We start from the raw sequence: 21,135 nt of genomic DNA on the forward strand, positions 1-21,135 counted from the left end.
ATAAGACAAAATATAATTTGGAGTTGCAGAACATGTGGCCTGAGGATTAAATGCAAATTCTGATCACCACCTCTGCAATCTGTAAGGTGAGGACAATGCTGTTCAACTTACTTTATTGCTGATTAACTCGAACAAGCAGCCATTTCTATTCATTTATCAAAGTATTACTAGAATTGTTTATTATTATTTGTTTTGTAGTAGTACCTAGGAGACCCAATCAGGGATCAAGCACTACACACATCCACACACATTCCCACAGTCCCCCCCCCAAAATAGTCCCTGCCTCAGGAAACTTACAATCTAAGAAGAGACAAGACCAACAGGTGGATACAACAAACAGACAGAGAGAGGAAAGTCACTGTGAAACAATTATGACCAGTGTAATGAACAGCAGTCACTTTTGAGTGACTGACTTTTAAAATAACATGATTAAAGTTTCACTTTGTTTTGTGTGTGTAATATGTATATATACAGTGCACAGCTACAGAAAGAGCTAGCTAGTTACATCATCCAAAAGTATACACATTCTTGCACACAATTTTTGAGGAAAATCTTTCACATCCTGCAAGCCCACGGACACAGAGCAAAAGCAAGGAAGCACTCCACAAAACCATAAAAACCTCAACAAATCACTTGGCAGAGACTACTAAGCAAGTAGAGGGGTTTTGGCTGACAAGGCAAATTGAGCAGTGTTTGATTTAGAGCCTGTTTACTTTGGGAGATATACAATTTACTAGCATCAAAGTTCAGATTTAAACCCAGCAATTCGCTTTATTCTAGCTATTCAACGTATTCCTCTCTACACAGTGGCTTGGAGGTAAGGAACATTACTATCGTTTGAGCTGGATTTGAAATCTTAAAAATATATTTCAGTAGCGGGGGAGAATGAGGGTAAACAATACATTAGTCTATGGAAAAGGTGAGAATATAAAACTAGGAACCACAGACAGCATTGTCTTTCATTAGTGATTATTGCACAGAAGCGGTTTGCCAGAGAAGTACTTTAACCTCTAACAGTATGGAACAAAAATGTAGCAGCCAGTCACTTTAAAAATAATGATAATAAAAAAGATGAGCGGTTAAGACTACAATATTTCACTCACTATTTAGCACAGGTTTTGGTACCGTTCTGTTACAAGTCCTTAAGGATTAAATAATGTTCGGTTTCAATCTAGAATATTCATCTCAAATGGTTTTAAGGTTCCCAATGCGAAGATAATTAATTTTCATTCTTTATGTACATCAACAGATGGGAAAAGGAAAGACTGATATATTACCTGGATGCTACAAAAATGTTTAAATATTTCTCTTTCCACCTCCCTCTTAGATCTCTATTTCATTGTTTAAGAACAGCTTTACATTCTTTTAGAAAACTTCTTCCAAGGTTTCCCCCCCCCCCCCACCACTGCTTGTTTTGTTTTTTAAACATTTTGTCTGTTTTAGATAAGGGTTTTTGAAAGTTAAACTCAGGATTTCTAAACCAGTTTCCCGTGGTTACACAAATTACCTCAGATTTTGTTAAAATTAATTCTCTCTCTTGTTCCAGTTAGGATTTATTTTACTTGAATGTAAATGTTTAGAACCTGCAATGTAGGACAGTACCATTGAATGCCACTATTTCAAACTGCTTTCACCCCTTACTGTCATAGAATAGCATATCAAATCCTTGCATTCCATCCTTAGTTGATATCACAGCAGCGAATTACAGCTTTTGCATGTATTAGGTCACTAACCAAGACAATCAATATGATCATGTGCTTAAATATCTAGGGACTGTTTCTGGGAGCTGTGGGTACCCAGCATCTTCGCAAGCCAGGTCTCTAGTCTCTTCACACAATATGTAAGCCCAGCTCTTGATTTTAAAGCCATAAGGCCAAATTCTACCCTCTGAGACATTCATGCTACTCAGTGGGATCAACAGGAGTTGCATGCATATAACCGAGGAACAATCTTCCATAAGAAAAACAGGTTCTACCAAAGCACCTTCCCTGAGGAAGTAACTGAGGCTACTTTCATTTGAATTTGATCCTAAACCCTTCTTTCTAAGAAAAACATTGGCAATTTTAGTAATTACAAAAGCTATTGCTGCTCTAGTTTTAATTATACAGAGATCCCATCTTTGGAAAAGGAGTATCATATATTGTATAATCCTACACAAAAATCAAATAAATAATAGATACAATGCCCAGAAAACCAAAAATTAAAACCAAACAATTCCCTCAAAAATCTAGGCAAAAAAAAAGGGTAAATGATGAAGTGGACTGGAACCGAAAAGCCTACACAATTAAGGAACCAAGCACCTCAATATGGCCCTGACTTGGCAAAGTCACACGCATGTCCCAATTATACGAATCTCAGTAAATAAAGTGCATATGTCTTGTGGGACTGTGCTATATCCATAGATCTCCTTTATTCCAGCCTCATTCAATTTCATCCTTTCAAAGAAACTGCCCATAACAATTGCATTTGGTCTATGTTTAAAGTATGTTTCACAAATATAAAGCATTTGTCTGTCATCTTTTCTTTGCATCTCTCTGATGTGCTCTAAACTAATGATTTCCTACTAAATTCAAGCATTTGGAAATTTTTGTCCATCAGACTTCAGCCTTTTTAATTGTTTTTTTAAATACACATACTCTTACAGCTTAAAGCTTTATAATATACAAGAGACCTGGGCATTTTAATAGATGGCTAATTGTGTGTAAAACAAGCTGGAAAGCAATGACACTTTCTCCAATAACAGAAATCAACTGCTGTTTAATTAACTTGAAGGTCTCAGACCAGGACAGGTCCAGGCTTGAGATATTATATGAGCATGAATTAATTATACTAGGCACCACTAAAATGGAAAGGCTATCACACACCAAAAAAATCATTCTAGGAGCGAGCCAACTATCTAATTTAATGTTGAGTCCTATATTGAACAACCTACTGAAGAAAAAGGCAACCTCTTAAAACTCAGGTACTATATGGTTTCTCACTATGATATATTGTGTCTTCCAGCTTCTGACCTGTCACAATGAAGCTCCTATTTCATTTGTTTGTTCTCTCTTTCGTCATAACATCTGCATTTTGTGGGATCAAAGACTTCGATAAACACTTTGAAAGTGTTAATCAAGCTATAAATCCCCGTGCACCCCATGAAAATGAAACCCACGATATGCCTAATTTTCCACCAGAGTTCCATAAGGAAAATACTATAACCAATGACTTGATTGATGAGGAAGAGGAAGACTATCTAGATTGGGAAAAGATACTTGATGAGGATTATTATGGTGACATAATTGATGCTTCTCCATATCCTTATATGGTTGCTGAAATTCCGCAAGGAAATATTCTTGAGCTATTCCATGGTAAAACCAGAATCCAGCGTCTCAACATCCTCAATGCAAACTTTGGCTTCAACCTTTATCGGAGTCTGAAGGACAGAGCCAATTCTTCAGATAACATTCTGATGGCTCCTGTTGGTATTTCCACTGCAATGGCTATGATTTCATTAGGGCTGAAGGGACAAACACACCAGGAAGTATTCTCTGTTCTAGGCTTTAGAGATTTCATTAACGCCAGCTCCAAGTATGAGATGATGACAGTTCACAACCTCTTCCGTAAACTAACTCACCGGCTCTTCAGACGCAATTTCGGTTACACACTGCAATCGGTGAATGACCTTTATATTCGGAAGCAATTTTCTATTATGGATGATTTCAAAAACAACATGAAAAATTATTACTTTGCTGAGGCTCAATCATCTGACTTCTCAGACCCTGCCTTCATCACTAAAACCAATGAGCGCATCCTGAAACTGACCAAAGGATTAATAAAAGAAGCTCTGGTGAACATCAACCCCACAACACTGATGATGATTCTCAACTGTATTTACTTTAAAGGTAAAAAAAATCATAATTTTAATTTTCAGCAATGGGTTAATTTATGTTTTACAGCACGTATCAATCTGAGGAACCAAGAATGAACCAAAACCCTAGACCAGTGCTTCTCAAAGTTGATCCGCCGCTTGTTCAGGGAAAGCCCCTGGCGGTCCGGGCCAGTTTATCTGCCGCGTCTGCAGGTTCAGCTGATAACGGCTCCCACTGGCCGCGGTTCACCATCCCAGGCCAATGGGGGCTATGGGAAGCGGCACAAGCCAAGGGACGTGCTGGCCGCTCCTTCCCGCAGCCCCCATTGGCCTGGAGCGGTGAACTGCAGCCAGTGGGACCTGCGATCAGCTGAACCTGTGGATGCGGCAGGTAAACAAACCGGCCCAGACCGCCAGGGGTTTTCCCTGAACAAGCAGCGGACGGGCTTTGAGAAGCACTGCCCTAGACTACAACTTAGGCCACAATAATTGTTTTTATTTCATAGTCCCCCTGGGTACTAAGAATTTGTATATATTATTATTATTATTATTACTACTACAATGGATCATGACCCCACTGCGTTAGGCACTCTGCAAACACAGAACAAAAAGACGGTCCCTGCCCCAAGGAGCTTACAATCCAAATACAATACAAAGAGGCAATCGATGGATACAAACCATAACCTCAGGAAAAACAGTCACAGCTGAGGGACTCTCTGCAAAATTATTCTTGCAGGAAGGATCACTGCAGTGTGTGTTATAAGTAAATGGTCAAATTCAGTCCTACTGTAAGCAGGTGCAACTCCACTGACTTCAGGGGAGATACAGCTGGGTTGAATTCAGTCCAATGCATTTATAAAGGAGGTTTACAGTATTCACAATCCAGAGAATCAGCCAGGGTCAAAGACTCTGAGCTTAATGTACACACAGTGTGATCTGTACCCAGAGTCTACTCAAGGGCCTGACAAAAGTTATTAGCTTAACAGAAGCGGTCTTATAATAAAAGGTAGAGCAGAACAGCATTCATAACAGCACTTGTTTGATTGGGATACTTTGGGTGAACAAGTGGGGGGTGGTTTTGTAAGATTGTCTCTTGTAAGATTTTTAATTATGGGTAGAGCTGGTAGTGCTGCCTGGAGTCAAAGTGCCCGAAACATCACATTATAAGACATTGTTTTCGGTTTCTGATAACTTTCAGCCCAAACAGTTAAAGTTTGGCAAATATGCTGTTTTGGCCATGTTAAAAATACTGGGACAGGCAGAGAGGGAAGAGAATGGTATGAAGAACCTGGGGAGAGGGTCTGGGAATGGATGGGTAAGACTAAGATTAGATGGGGTGGAGGGAAGGGAGGAAGAGACTGGGACAAATGGCCAGTGGGGAAAGAGACAGGAATGGGGCAAGGAGTCAGTGGAGACAGACAGGACTCATCACACCCACCCTACCCTCTTTACATGGGTGCCTATATAAGGGGAAACTGACTACGTTGCTACATAGCTGGTTTTTAAACCCCTTTAAAAGGTGTAGCAGAAGTCTGGGGCTATTTTTGAGACTTCTTTCTTAAGCCCTATCCTGAAGTTTGTGCATTCACACTCCAGCCATTTAGTAAACCCACCATCCTGTATTAGGTCAGCAAGTTATCATGCCTTTGCTAGAATGAGTCTTAGGGTTAGCACACTACTTCCCTTTGACATCCCCCCGTCCTTTAAAAATAATCTGAAAAAAAATCTTCATCCTCTCAAAAGGTGATTTTTTATTTTAAACCTAACAACTACTGGCTCAATACTTCCTGTTTCTTCCCCTCTGAGACCCATCCATCTCAAGGGCATTTTTTTTAATTAAACTGTAATGCAGCTCCTTTCATACAATTTTTGTTGTCTTAAAATATTCCACAATGTTAGACATTCTATAACTATGGTACAAACCCAGAGATGGGGAGGAGCTACAGAAAAAGGTTTTAGTATAAATATTAGAACACAAAACTTAACTAATGATGCCTGTTGCAAAACGCATTATTACTCTGCAGATAAAAATTAAGCATGCAGTCCCAGGTTCTCTCTGGCACATTACACACTTTGGGATGAAAGGTGAGGCATCTGATCCTCTACACATTACTAGCCAATCAAAAACAATCACAAAGGCAGACTTATCCAAGCCTTTTTAGGTGAAGATCAAAGGTGACAGTCAGACTTTCTTAATCAAATGGGATGCCTGTTATAGAAAATGTGTTTAGTGAATGAAATTGCAGGAGTGAAATTAAGATACCAAATGCCTAACACTGCCCACAATTACAGGGTTATTAAAAAGGTTATACAGTATTAGCTCCTCCATGCACTTACTGTTGTGCTCTACGCTTATTTGCTCACTTAAATCTAATACCCCTGATTTTAAAAGGAGATGCCAACAGCCCAAATAAAATAAATGTAATATATAAAATTCTAACTGTGCCCATCCATCTACAAAGAAACAAGGCTAACTCCTTCCAGAGTCACCATTATAAACACATTACATTAAAAAAGCAGATCAACTACATTATTTTAATGTAGCATCTTCACTGGACTATTAATGCATACTTGGCACCCTCAGAGTGTCTTCACGCAGCCCTGATCCAAATCCCATGAACCTCAATAGGAAGACTTCCTCTGATTTAATGGGAGTTGGATCAGGTCCTTTGGGTCTGATCCTGCCAGTGCTGAACTTCCTCAGCTTCACTGGAGTCAAGAGTGAGCAGCACCTCACAAAACTGGGTAGTCTACCCCCAGTGATGGTCCGGGCAGTGGCAGATTTGTTTAAACATTTTCAGTTGAATGAAGTCAAAGCTTTGATATACAAAACGTAAATGTTTTGTTTCACACGGAAATTAAAATTTAGCTGTATTTAGTTATGTTGATGAGACAGCATAATATAAGATGAATTCTAATTTTGAGCAGAATTACACTGATCTTCAAACATCAACATCAGATCTTTTAAATCTTGTAATCTGCACAACTCCTCAGAGAATTATGTTTTCTCACAGGTATCTTTGAAATGATTTCCACTTTATATTTTAGAGTGATTTTTGAGACCAGCATGTGCATTAGAACTCCTTTAAATGTGTAAGGCAAAGTCAGACAAACATCTAATAGATCATCTACACACACTTGCAAATCATGTGCTTACATCTTTACGTGTTCATGTTTTGAAAACTAGCCCTTTACGTCTAAGTTGCCACAATGAATTCCCTCTTATTCCAGCCACAATTTAAAACGATCAGCCAGGCTACATTTTGCAATGATATTTGCAAATAAGTCTTCATCACTAAAATTATATTTTAACATCTTTCAGTTACAAACTATAATTATCTATAGAAATAAGGATGAGGTTTTCTGCTATATTAACAGGAACTTGGGAAAACAAGTTTCCAGTGGAAATGACAAACAAACGGACCTTCCGACTGAATGAGAAAGAAACAATAAAGGTTCCTATGATGCAGACCAAAGGAAACTTCCTGGCTGCTGCAGACCATGAGCTAGACTGTGGTGTGCTCCACCTGCCATATGTGGGGAACATCAGCATGCTGATTGTGCTTCCAAACAAACTATCTGGCATGAAAGCACTGGAGAAGCAACTGACCCCTCAGGTGGTGGAGAAATGGCAAAAGAGCATGACAAACAGGTAAAATAAATCTTGTCAAACAAGCTTGATATAGTTTCTTAAATTAACAAAAGTAACAGTGTTGACATAATAGACTTCTAGAAGATATTTAACTTAGTACTGCACTACATTCGGATTTAAAAAAAACTTAGCACTATACAAAATCAATGCAGTCTATATTAAATAGATTAAAACTTGATTAAATGTTAGATCTCAAAGGGCTAGTCTACACTTACCAGCCGGGTCGACGCGGTGAGTTCGACTTTTCGGAGTTCGAACTATCGCGTCTAATCTGGACGCGATAGTTCGAACTCCGGAAGCGCCGCGGTCGACTCCGGTACTCCACCACTGCAAACGGCGGTGGCGGAGTCGACCTTGGAGCCGCGGACTTCAATTCCGCGGCGTCTGGACGGGTGAGTAGTTCGAACTAGGGTACTTCGAATTCAGCTACGCTATTCACGTAGCTGAATTTGCATACCCTAGTTCGACCCCGCTTCTTAGTGTGGACCAGCCCAAAGAGTAATTTTAAGGGGGAAAATCATCCAGTGGGAGAATTCCCAGTGGGATCCCACAAGGATCTGTTCTTGACCCAATGCTGTTCAATCTCTTTATCAATGATACGGAAGAAAACAAAATAGTAGGTGGTAGAGTTTACAAATTGCATAAGAATTGGTGGGTGATAAATAATACCGACAAGTGTATTCTACAGAATTATCTGGATCACATGCTAAGCTGGGTTCACTTGAACAATATACATTTTAATATAGTTAAATACAAGGTTATACATCTAGCAACCAACAATGTAGGTCATAGTTACAGGAAGAGGGGACTATTTAAGAAAGCAGTGACCTAGAAAAGGACTTGGGAGTCATAACAGATAACCCACTGAACATAAACTCGTAGTGCTTTGTGGTGGGTAAGAAAGCAAGTGTGATACTTGGATGTGTAAGCAGGGGAATGTAGAGTAGAGTAGAGCTTGTACAGTATGTTACCACCATATAAAGCATTAGTGAGACCATTACCGGAACATTGTGTCCATTTTTGGTGTTGACACTTCATAAAGATGTTGACAAAATGGAAAGCGTTCGGAAGGGACACAAGAATGACCTGCCCTACAAGAAACTCAATCTATTTAGCTTAAAGAGAAGGTTAAGAAGTGATCTGATTGCAGTCTATAGCTACCTAGATGGAGAGATTTCTGATCGCAGAGGGCTCTTCAATCTAGTGGATAAAGGCATATATGAGATCCAATGGTAGAAAGCTGAAACTGGACAAGTTCAGAGTAGAAAAAAGAGGCACATTTTTTCCACAGTGAGGGTAATTAATCATTGGAACAACCTACCTAGAGATGTGGTGGATTCTACATCACTTGAAGTCTTTAAAGCAAGACTGGATGTCTTTCTAAAAGATATTGTCTGATTCAAGGGTTCTCAAACTTCACCATGATCCTCTTCTGACAACAAAAATGACTACAGGACCCCAAGAGGAGCGACTAAAGCCTGAGCCTGCCAGAGCCTCGCCACTCCAGGGAGGGAGGGAAAGCCCAAGGCCCACTGCCCTCTGGCTTTGGCTTCATCCTCAGGGGCAGGGGCTTGGGCTTTGGCCCTGGGCCCCAGCAAGTCTAAGCCAGTCCCCCGACTTTGGGGTCCCAACCCACAGTTTGAGAACCGCTAGTCTAGCTCATCCAGAAGTAATGGGCTTGATGCAGGAATAACTTGGCAAAACTATGTTCTGTGTTATGTGGGAGGTCAGACTAGATGATCATAATGGTTCCTTCTGGCCTTATAATCTATGAACAATGAACTCTCTCTTTTTTTAAAAACAAATACCTCTGTTGTATGTATTTGGTAAACCTCTAACCTATTGTGCCAGGCAGTTCCATAACAGATAGTTGCATATGCTTATAATACCAATGTCATTTGAACAGGACTATGTACTGTAGAAATACAACTGATGTTAAGCCTTTTAAGTATTATAAGCATGTAATACATTAATAGTTTTTTTACCTTAGATTTAGAAAAAACTGCTTAGACAGACCATGCCCTACCTTTGAGAAAGTTAAGCCTGGGAGAACAGAGAGCAGGACTCCTGTATATGTCAGTGTCATGCCTGCTTGATAAGAAGGGAATTGACATGCATAGTTAAGGGATGTGATGTATATTTCTCTAAGACCTTTAATGTTTCTACTTCTTACTAGAACAAGAGAGGTAGTTCTGCCTAAATTTAAGCTGGAGAAGAACTATGACCTGACTGATTATCTGAAATCCATGGGAATAGAAACACTGTTTGACAACAATGGCGACTATTCTGGAATATCAGATGAGAAAGTCATCATTGATATGGTAATTTTTCCCCTTCTACACTCATTCTTCCTACTTATTAACTCCTCATCTGAAGTGTGTCAACAAAGCACAATAATTCACAGCTTAGTTACACAAGTATCACAATATTCCTGCCTCTCCTGGAACATAGGGGGTCTGTTTTTCCATACATAGTGGAAGACCAGTGGCTCTCAATCTTTCCAGACTATTGTACCCCTTTCAGGAGTCTGATTTGTCTTGTGTACCCCCAAGCTTCAGCTCACTTAAAAACCACTTGCTTACAAATCAGACATAAAAATACACGTATCACAGCACACTCTTACTGAAAAAATGCTTACTTTCTCATTTTTACCATATAATTATAAAATAAATCACTTGGAATATAAATATTGTACTTACATTTCAGCGTATAGTATATAGAGCAGTATAAACAAGTCAGTCTGTGAAATTTTAGTTTGTACTGACTTTGATAGTGCTTTTTATGTAACCTATAGTAAAACTAGATAAAATATCTAGATGAGTTGAGGTAGCACCTGGAAGACTTGTGTGTACCCCCAGGGGTAAACATGCCCTTGGTTGAGAACCAGTGGTGGCAGACTATATACATTATGAAAGTTATGCCTTTAAATCTCTGGGAGGGGTTAAATCATGACCAGTCAGGAAAGGGTATTTGCCAAAGCCAGAGGACTGATGCCATATAGGAACTACCGGTGAAAACACAAGAAAGCCATGTGCAGGATAGAAAAGATGTGATGTTGTAATTAAAGTTCACCATTCTTTCAGTAAATTAATTCTAGTGCAATTCACCTAAGACAAAATACTAAGACTTCAAAGTCTAACCAAAGGGATTCTGCATTTTTTGTCCCCTTTTTTACAGTTCAATCACCAAGGCACGATTACTGTGAACGAGGAAGGCACAGAGGCTGCAGCTGTGACCACGGTAGGGTTCATGCCCCTTTCCACTCAGATTCGCTTCATCGTTGACCGTCCCTTTCTGTTTCTCATCTACGAGCATCGCACCAACTGCCTGCTGTTCATGGGCAGAGTCGCCAACCCCAGCAAGTTTTAAAAACAGAGGAGTGCTCTCATATTCAGGTTGTATCATTACATTTTAGTATAGCTATTTTTGAAAGGAAGTTTTTACAAGACCATTCATGTATATATATCAATATATATATATGAATGGACTCACAGGAGTAGATGATCTGACTGCAATTTATAAAGATTAATGCCAGGCACTGATATATCTGTATTAAAAAGCTCATTAAATAACTTACACAGTGTTATATTCAATGTATTGAACTTAACCAGCAAATAAAACATTAGACCAGGATTTTTAAAAGTGGATGTCTACAGTTAATTTCTTAAATCTGTATTTAGACACTTACAAACAGGCAGGCCTAAGAAAGTGCTGAACACCTTGCAGTTCTGGTACCTAAATATAGAATTAGGGATCTAACTAGGTACCTATTTTGAAAATCTTGCCCTCAGAGCCTGATTCTGCCCTCTGATATCTCATAGACCAAATTCAGCCTAGAGGAAACTGGCACAATTCCCAGGGAAGTCCCAGCCAAACCCAGCAGCAATCTAAATGGAGGTATAAATAGTGAAGTAGAGAAGCTTGTACTGATTTCACATTCAACAGGTTTATAAAACATGAAACTTACAAACCAATGAGGCAGAAAAGAGGGATTGTAGGAAAAGTAAGGTACCATTAGGTCTGGTTTTGATTTCATACCAGTTCTACATTGGCAATAGCGCCAATGATTTCAATAGTTACTCCTGATTTCCAGTGTGAAATCAGAGTCAGGCCAAATGGGTAATTTATACCACTGTAAACTGTCACCAATTTAGCCAATTGTGTATAGACACACATCTGTGAGGGGGATAAGGTCCATAACACAGCTTATATACAAAAAGGCATTTTATATAAATGAAGTAGACAGGGAAAAACTCCCTCCCCCCCCCATATCCTCAATACCCGAAGTCCTACATTTTCTATCACATTTTATTTTCTCCATTTCTTTACAGAAAACATTTATATAAACAAAGCATTTAGGCAGAAAATAGGGGCCCTAAAGCTCACCTCAGGCTCAATCTAATGCAATTTAGTGCGAAAAACTTGATAAAAAATAATGAACTACTGGTAACTTTTTCAGACTTTACAGTAGGAACATAAACACTGTCTAATTATTCTCATCATCCACGTAGACGCAACGTACTTCCATTCTAAAATGCTACCATTTGACAGGAGGAACAAATTTACACTTTTTCTACGAACTGTCAAGATAAGTACACTGACAACACATGTATTCACAATTCAAACCTTCTGTGCCTTCTAAAGAATTCATATTGTAGTCTCACAAGTTTACTCCATTATTCGGAATATCTAATATTATACAAAATCTAAATGTTTTCAATATTAAACTTTCCTTTGCATATTTTCTTTGGTAGCATAAGAGAAAACAAACAATAGTACTTTTATGGATTTACAAGTCTTTAATGAAGTCTTTAAAATGCAATTTGTAGTTGATCCTGTTTTGCTTTTATACAGTATGTGTCATTTTCAATTTTGTGCCCAACCATAAATGAAGCTGTTTAAACATTCAAGTAAATGAAAAATACTTATTGTATAGGAAATAGCATGGTGAAGAGCTCATATCAAATAATTATTCAACTCAATAAATAGTTTTTCCTTTTTCAATATTCCTACTTCATATACAGCCCTTGTTTAAGAGTTTTTTTGTGCACTCATACTTTTTGAGTGTTAAAAAGCTTTGCCACAGAAAACATCTTATTCTTCACAAATGTGGAACACATATTAAAGAAAATCAAATCAAGAAGCTAAAAGAAACCTTTGGCAATCAAGAATGAGTTTATCAGAGACTATGTTAGTTGGAAAAGTTCTAAAAGTTATTTTTGAGGCCAAGACCAATTCCTGTAACCAGGGAAAGAGGACAAACAGAAAAGCAAATGTAGCTGCAGCTCAGAACTCATGATCTTCATGCATTGTGCAAGAAAATCAAATATTTGCTTCTGCACCCAAAATGTAACCATTAACTCTTGCTACAGCTTCTGACACTATTTATTTTACTCCATGTAAAGGTCACATTGGTTAAGAAAAAGCAGTATATATCAAGCATTCAAATCAAATGCATTTTATCAACCAACATGTGAAACAGAAAATTGCAGTATGTCACAAATGAAAGAGACCATTTTTGTACATTTTTAAAGGCCTGATCTTACTCCCTTTGAAGTCAATGTCAATATTCCCATTGATTTCAATAGGAGATGAAGCAGGACCTGAAAGGGCAAAGCAACACAGCAGTCACCACTGGATTACAGGCCTCAAATAGGACTACAATGAGTCCATTTAAAAGTTGCTCCATTTTTGAGCAAGCTACCTTTTGTAGCAATAGCTTCCAAATTAGTAGGGGCCCAAAATATTTATATAAATGTTCCAGTAACCTCTGGATCTAGCCTTTATAATTATGAATGAATTCAGTGGGAGCTGATGTTGGGTGCTCAGCACTTTTGAAAGTCAGGCAGGTGCTGAAAGAGAGATTTAGGAGCCTAATTTTAGGCTCTTATTTTTGGAAATCTGAGCTAAGAAGTTTGTAAAGCCAGGTAGGGATGTCAGGCATCCAGTCTTCAACCAGAACGCCTGATCAAAAAGGGACCGTGGAGGCTCCGGTTGGCAGTGCATGGGGGCCTGGGACTAAGGCAGGCTCCCTACCTTCTCTGGCTCTGCGCTGCTCCCGGAAGCATCTGCCAGGTCCCTGCAGCCCCTTGGCACATTGGCGGCCAGGGAGGCTCCACTTGCTGTCCCCACCTCGAGTGTCTGCTCCATAGCTCCCATTGGCCAGGAACCACAACCAATAGGAGCTGTGGGGGCAGCGCCTGCGGGCGCAAGGACAGTGCGTGGAGCCTCTCTGACCGCCCACATGCCTAGGGCCGAAAGGACCTCATGGCTGCTTCCTATGAGCCGTGGTAAATCCTGAGATCCCACACCCTGAACCCCCTCCCTCACCCGAACCCCCAGTCCCAGCCCGGAGTCCCCTCCTGCACCCCAAACCCCTCATCCCTGGCCCTACCCCAGAGCCCACACCCCCTGCCGCAGCCAGGAGCCCTCTCCCGCACCCTGAACCCCTCATTTCTGGCTCCACCCAGAGCCTGTACTCCCAGCCCAGAGACTTCACCTCCCTGCACCCCAACCCCCTGCCCCAGCCCAGTGAAAATGAGTGAGGGTGGGAGAGAGTGAGTGGGGGGGCAGGACCTCAGGGGCAGCGCATGGGTGTTCGGTTTTGTGCGATTAGAAAGTTGGTAACCCTAATGCCAGGACAATAGCACATGTGTCCTAATATGTTAGAGCTGCAACAATTAGTTGTAGCAGCACCATTCTCCAAATATTTGACACAGTTCCCCTTTTTTCTCACTAACGATATAAACTTTCCACAGAGAATTCAACAACAGGAGAGGGGAAGGCAATCACAGCCATTTCTGGTACTCCCATGAATCTGTCCATTAGTGTATTAAGGCTGATTTTGAGTTAGGCACCCAACTCCTCCCATTGTTGTTCAATCCCAGCCTAGACTATTAAATTTCATAGACTCATAAAATATCAGTGTTGGAAGGGACCTCAGGAGGTCATCTAGTCCAACCCCCTGCTCAAAGCAGGACCAATCCCCAACTAAATCAAATTTGCTGTTGTTCACCTAGAAATGCCATGAATCAATTCTGTCTTTGGCTGAACTACTTGTTTAGAAGCTGTTCTGGCTCGGAAAATCCTCTCAGTCTAAGGAGGCAAACTGTATATACGCACCCCTATTTTGCACTAGTTTAGTCTTTTGTTTAGAATTGTCTTCAAACCTCAGCACACTTGAACATTTCATAAAATGCATATTTCACAAAAGCTAATTAATATTCACAGAAGATATGGAGTCTTTCCTCTCTCTTTTATTATAATTAATCTGCTTTACAGACTCTCTGTTACGCTGCCTTCTGGAATTTATTTTTAACTCATTTTTCTAATAACCTTTGTTTTTCAGTCCTCTCCCCAGGCAATGTTTTTTTTCCAGTTACATACCTCTTACTACATTGGTTGCCAAGTATTAGTCAGTATAATATCCCCTGTGGTATTATTTGGATCACAAATCTCTTGCACTCATGACTAACAATAGAGCCTCTCTCTGAATAAGAAAAGATTAGCTGCTTTAAGAGAGGTGTCATTATCAAACAAATGCCCATTTGTTTTTAACTTCTAGCAAGTAAGAAGTTATAACATGTATTTGTCTTTCATGGCAACTTATCAGTCCCATCTGCAGCCCCTCCCCTCCCCGCCCCCGCACAGATACTTGAGCTTTTGAGGAAATGATCATCATTCAGCTTGCAAATGCCCCGTCTATGAACACTCACCACAGCAATAACAGGAATAAGTACTCCCAGGTTCCCTGCACTACTGGAGGCCTGAAAAAGAAGAGAGGTTTTAAAAGATGTGAAAATGTCAAAGAAACACAAAGCAATCTGAAGTAATATTTACTACAAAGCTCACTTCCACTGGCTTACGTTGTTTAGCTACTTGTATCCGTATTGATGCATATGTACATCGCAGACCACAGCCCTGAGCCTACAAAACCACTGTGTCACCCAGCTCAAGCACCACTGAAACCAGTGAGCTGTGCATAGGCACAGGGCTCGTGTCTTACATGAATCCCTTATGGGGTTCCAAACAGGGACAAAGTCTGCCCACTTGGATCCAGCAGCAGGATCAGGCTCTAGAACTTAATGATATGCACCACTTTTTCCCCTCCGGCTGTTAGCGTTGTTAAGAAACACACTATTTTTAATCAAATGGATGAGCTGAGGGGCTTTCTTCCATAAACACAGCACTGTTATAATTGCCAATCAAACATCAAGCTTTCAGTTTGGGAAAACATACATACATTAATCATCATCTCTATTCCAAGACATCCAGAAACTGAAAAGTCTCCTATTACTCTACACGCCCGAAGCTAGCTGGATAAGGAATTTAGGGGACTCACTCCAACAGAAAACACTGCCCATCCAACTTAATCATAACAAGTTAATTTCCTTTTCTAACAAAAAAACAAATTTTGCCTGGCTGCAAAATCTGCTGACAACTCGTTAATTTTGAAATTAAGCAAAAAGAATCAATTCAAAGTGGTTTAACAGACAGGTAAACAGATCTGGATAATAACAGGCCTGTTAAGAAGCACAGTAGACTTGACAAACAACAAAACATTAAAGCCCTGTCAATGCTATAAAAAAAGTGAGAATTCTGCTTTTAAAACCACTGCTAAATATAGAATGGACAGGGCCTAATTTAGTATACATTACTTTTTAAAACATTCAAGGGTAAGAAGTTACAGTCTTAAGAATGATTTTCAGAATCATTTTGAGCAGATTATTCCCTGAACATTGGGGTCAAGATTGTACTAGAACCCAAACCATTTAATATTTTTAAAATAAAGGAACATTGTTTTCTAGCACAGAAGAAGCTTAAAGTGGATTTGCCAGGGGTGTGAATTCAGCTCAGATATTAGTTCCTGGGAGGTGGAACATGGGGGAGAGACAGAAATTGCTGGGTTATCACTGAGATGGGGATGATGAAATCCAGTATGAAGGTGTTGTTTTAGAACACAGTTATATTTATAAGCATCACAGTCACTTATCTGTGAGACCAGAATCTAAAAATCCTGGACACAGGCAGGATTTTCCATGATGGCATTCACTGGGTTTGCTGAAACAATAAACAAACTGTGAATTCATCTTGTTTCCCTCATAAGAGCTGAGTTGGCACCCCAGATTAGAGACTCTTATCCTTATGAAACAAGTAACCCAGTAGCTTTACTGAGTTGGTCAGTGACATAAAAGGCATTTACTGGTTACAGATGCAGTTTATCTTCAAAGCAAACAGAGCTTCTATTCATTTCAGAGAGATTTGCCAAGAGAGTTCACCAATCCCATAAATGGATAAGAAAGGAACTTTGCACTATTAAAATTTGAAGCGTGTGTGTGGGAGGTGGGTGGGTGTTGTGTTGGGGATGTTAAAAAGAGAAAAACAACTCTTACTGTAGTGCTAGCACAGCTTTAGGTATAATTTTAGTCACAAACATTGCACTAATTTAAATGGAATATAGACATACACACACCCAGTACTGAAAGAAATTCAACTTTTCACAGTAATTTTTCCTTTTTTTTTTATTACAAAACATCTGGGAGGTTTGAGTGTCTGGAATAGCCATATAAAATCACAAATGGTGAAGTGTTAGTTCATCCCCGGTAAGCAAAATATTTAATTAACTTCACTCTTCATTCTTGAGCCGTGAATGTGATTGCCTATAATCAAAAGCAGGATTTCTCCCTTCTTCCCCCCCGCACCCCAAAAATGAAGGTGTTGCAGCCAAACCAAATTTACAACTTGTAATATATTTGTATATCCTTCCATTCATTTGAAGAGAAACACTGTTCTCATTTATTGTTTCTTGTTTTCACACTTAGAGGTATAAGTTAACATGGTAAATAGCACTTCGCTGTCATGTCAATAAACTCTTAATATGTCAAAAAGTGCCTGATCCTGAGTCTGATTTCAGTGGGACTTACTGGAGCACAGCACTTTAGGAACAGGACATAAGTGACGTAAACTGTATTCACCTCACCTTTGGAAATCTATCCTGTAAATACTAGATGAGATTGTAACACAATCAGGAAAGAAGTCTTCTTCTGGTAGAGTATTCAAACAAAATTGAAATTTACATATGTTTAAAAACATCTATTTTAAGGTTTTTAGGAACTACTCCTAAATTAAAATATTGCAGCTATTTAATAAGAGTCAGCTGCTGAACTGACTTACAGTCTACAATCCTTTCATAACACAACACAGATTTAATACATGATAAGCCCAATCTTGTATTCCTTGCACTACCAGAACTCACTGAAGTAAATGGGAGGTCTGGAGCAATAAAACATGGACTGTGGACTGCTACAGCAGAAAAATGTCAAAGAAAACAGCATACAGCAGGGAAAAGTAATTCAAATGGCTTATTGAGTTCCTCTTCTTTTTAGGAAAATGTACATTTTTCAGGGTGGAAAACCGTCCAGCTGGACTAAAAGGAAGCGAATCCACTAGAAATTGAAAATTAAGAAATTAGGGAATATTAATATTGAGAAGAACAGAACGAAAAGAAGGCTCAAATTTCTAGTGCTTTAGGAATGAAAGCAAAATATGATTCCAAGGGATAAAACGGATTTAGACTGCACACAGGCCAAGGCTAACAACTTGTCTCTGAATGTTTTAGAGGAAGGGAGGGATTAGGAGAAAAGGTTTGTTGTTTTTAAAAGGAGTTTTAGTACAGCAAATACTGAAGACATTTATAAAGCCACAGGAAAAATGCTAATATGAAAATAAAGCAAAAGAAAGGCACAATTACAAGAATAAACTGGAGAACTACAAAAGCACAACAGCTTATAGAGGGGAAAAATAGCCCAACTCTACTGTGCAAGGGGCTCTATAATAACCATTCAGGAACATTTAGTTAGCACCTATTTAAAGGCACTCCATTTCTAGACCTTTGCACGTATTTCTTTAAGGATTAATTTACATTTTACAGGCAACTGATCATAAAAATCTGGAAGCAGTCTACATGCAGGCTTGCAGTAGTTTACTTAAGGTGTGATTTTAAACCAATTCAGTTAGATCAGTGCAAAAGTCTGTGTACACACTTTAATTTCAATTTAATCCAGGCTGATTTTGATTTAGCTACTCCTGAAGGCAGTCTGCGCCAGAAAAATAAAAATTCTGTGCACAATATTTTAAAATTCTGCAAATTTTATTTGTCAAATAAATGTGGAGGCTCCGGCATGGTACTGGGGAGCACAGGCCACTGGCTGCACAGAGATGGGAGATCACTGTGCAGCTTTCCCCCGCCGCCCCCCCCCCCCCCCCGACACGGACTCAGCAGTGAGGCTGCACCCAACCCTGACACAGCACAAGGACCAGGCCTGTCCAAGAAACACCCCAAGGCCCTGCCCCTCCTTGCCAGGTGCACCAAGTGTGGAGGGGCTTAGTGTGGGGGGAAGCAGGTGTGGGTTGAGAGGGTTCTGTGTGGGGCAATCTGGGTGCGGGCGGCTCAGTGGGGGATCTGGGTGTGAGGGAGATCTGGATGCACAAGGGCTTGGGGGTGGGGGTCTGGGTGCAACAGTAATGGGACTGCAGGGGGGTCCAGGTGAAGGTGGTTGGGGCTCAGCAGGGGTGTGTGTGTCTGGTTTCAGGGGAATAGAGCTCAGCAAGGGGGTCTAGATGGTGCAGTGCGGGGGTCAAATGCTGAGGGAGTGGGGCTCAGTGGGGTGGGGATCCAGGTGCAGCTGGTTGGAGCTCAGTGGGGTGGGGATCCGGGTGCAGGTGGCTTGTCAGGGTGGTTAGGTGCAGGAGGAGTGGGGCTCACTGGGGCAGTTCTAAGTGTGGGGGGTGAGGCTCAGCAGGAGGGTCTGGGTATCAGGGGATCTGGATGCATGGTGGTTGGGCGGATGGGGGAGCAGATCCCTGTATGGGGATCCCCCGCTCTGCAGCTGAGGAGCAATGGGTGCACGAAAGTTGCATGACCGCTCTTGTGGCTTCCCTTTGCTTCCCCATCAGAAAATCGTTTTTCTGCAAGGAAGCAAAGAAATCAGCGGGAGACAAATTCTGTGCATGCACAGTGGTGCAGAATTCCCCCAGGAGTAATTTAGCTTAAATCACTTAGCTTAAACTTGTTCCTATCCCTAAACAAGCTGCTCTTAAACCAAAATAAAAGTGTGTCCACACAGTGGTTTGCACCAATTTAACTTAACTGGTTTGAGGATAACAGGTAGTTTGTGCATAGACAAGATCTTAAAATACAACAAAGCACTTACTTGAAAGCTGGAGATCCGGATTCTAACATAAGCATTAACCTCTCATTTTAATTTTATTAGCAATACAAGTAATGCCCCCTGGAAAACAGCTCACTGAACTTTTTCACATTCATTCTCAACACCAAAGAAAACCAGCACTCTCACTCTGCTTTTCTGTTAGAGATCACTCACACCGCCAGTCAATTAACATTTCTGATTTCCCAACAACGTCCAACACTTCTTTTCCTGTGTCACCTCAGAATGTAAATCAGGTGTGCTGATTTGCTACCTCTCCCCCTATTCCCCCCTCCCACACACAAACACCCCAAGCCCCACACAGAGTAGGGTAACATAGTAGTGTAATTCCCATAACAGAGAGAATACAGTGATCACAAGGATTTGTAGATATGAACACATACAGCTGGAGATTACATTTAACAAGGTAAGAATTTGTACTACACATGTCAGAACTACTCAATTTTGCTTTGCAGTTCTTACACTTGCAATGCATATGCGATTGCACTTCTAATCAGCAAAGTATTATGGTTTCCCTGTCATTCATGTGAGAACATCCCTGTAAGTTTCTCTTTAACAACCAATTCCAATTAGTGCTTATTCAGTCAGAGTAACCTGAACTGATCTCACTACATCTATAATTCACACCATGCTATTCCATTCTATGTAGTCTATTGTAAATTTAGTTATGTAGGCCTCTATCAACTCTAATATTGGAAAATCCACATGTGTGTAATCACAACAGTAGTTATTCAGGATAAGTCAATATATGAGGTAGCTGAGATTAGAACTGCAAGTTTATAACACTTCACTATTTCTTAGGAAGTAGTAATAGCAGGAGCCTAGAAGTCAGAACTTCCTGTTTCTGTTTCCAGCTCTGTCATCAGTCTGCTGTGTGCCTTAGACAATTCACTTAATATCTACCATGTCTATGGGTATGTCTTCACTACCTGCCGGATCGGTGGGCAGTGATAGATCCAGCGGGGATTGATTTATCACCTCTAGTCTAGCGACCCCCAAGCGCTCTCCTGTCGACTCCTGTACTCCAGCTTGGCGAGAGGTGCAGGCAGAGTCGACAGGGGAGCGGCAGCAATCAACTCATCGTGGTGAAGACACCACGGTAAGTCGAGCTATGTACGCTATTCGCATAGCTGAAGTTGCATAACTTAGGTTAATTGAGCTCTGGTCTACACTAGGTGGGTAGGTGGGAATCGATCTATACCGCTACTAATTACCTAAGCTTAAGATATTATGTGAGGTTTAATTGATATGTGAAAAGTTATGTAGACTCTATATTAATAGGCACCAAAACACACACATCCATTTCTCATTTGTTTCAGTAGTTAAATGTGCAATTTTTAAGTATATACACTTGGTTCAAAGGAGATCAGAATAATAAGTTTCCATTAGCCATATCAATGCAA

The 21,135-nt window shown here is 40.2% G+C and overlaps 2 protein-coding genes across 3 annotated transcripts in view; one reads left to right on the plus strand and one right to left on the minus strand.

The window, feature by feature from the left end:
* PI4KA (phosphatidylinositol 4-kinase alpha) overlaps positions 1–21,135 on the minus strand; it is a 93,928-nt gene that overhangs the window by 39,204 nt on the left and 33,589 nt on the right. For both annotated transcript variants that reach the window (XM_039505481.1, XM_039505480.1), the window contains exon 19: positions 15,221–15,271. In XM_039505481.1, coding sequence (XP_039361415.1) covers positions 15,221–15,271 — 51 coding nt within the window. The remainder of the gene's footprint in view (positions 1–15,220; positions 15,272–21,135) is intronic.
* SERPIND1 (serpin family D member 1) lies at positions 730–10,877 on the plus strand. Its single transcript, XM_039505482.1, has 5 exons — positions 730–817; positions 3,004–3,887; positions 7,232–7,505; positions 9,682–9,826; positions 10,683–10,877. The coding sequence occupies exons 2-5, from the start codon at positions 3,020–3,022 to the stop codon at positions 10,872–10,874; spliced, it is 1,479 nt and encodes a 492-aa protein (XP_039361416.1). The 5' UTR covers positions 730–817; positions 3,004–3,019; the 3' UTR covers positions 10,875–10,877.

Source organism: Mauremys reevesii, linkage group 18, assembly GCF_016161935.1.
Source record: "Mauremys reevesii isolate NIE-2019 linkage group 18, ASM1616193v1, whole genome shotgun sequence".
Lineage (NCBI taxonomy): Eukaryota > Metazoa > Chordata > Testudines > Geoemydidae > Mauremys > Mauremys reevesii.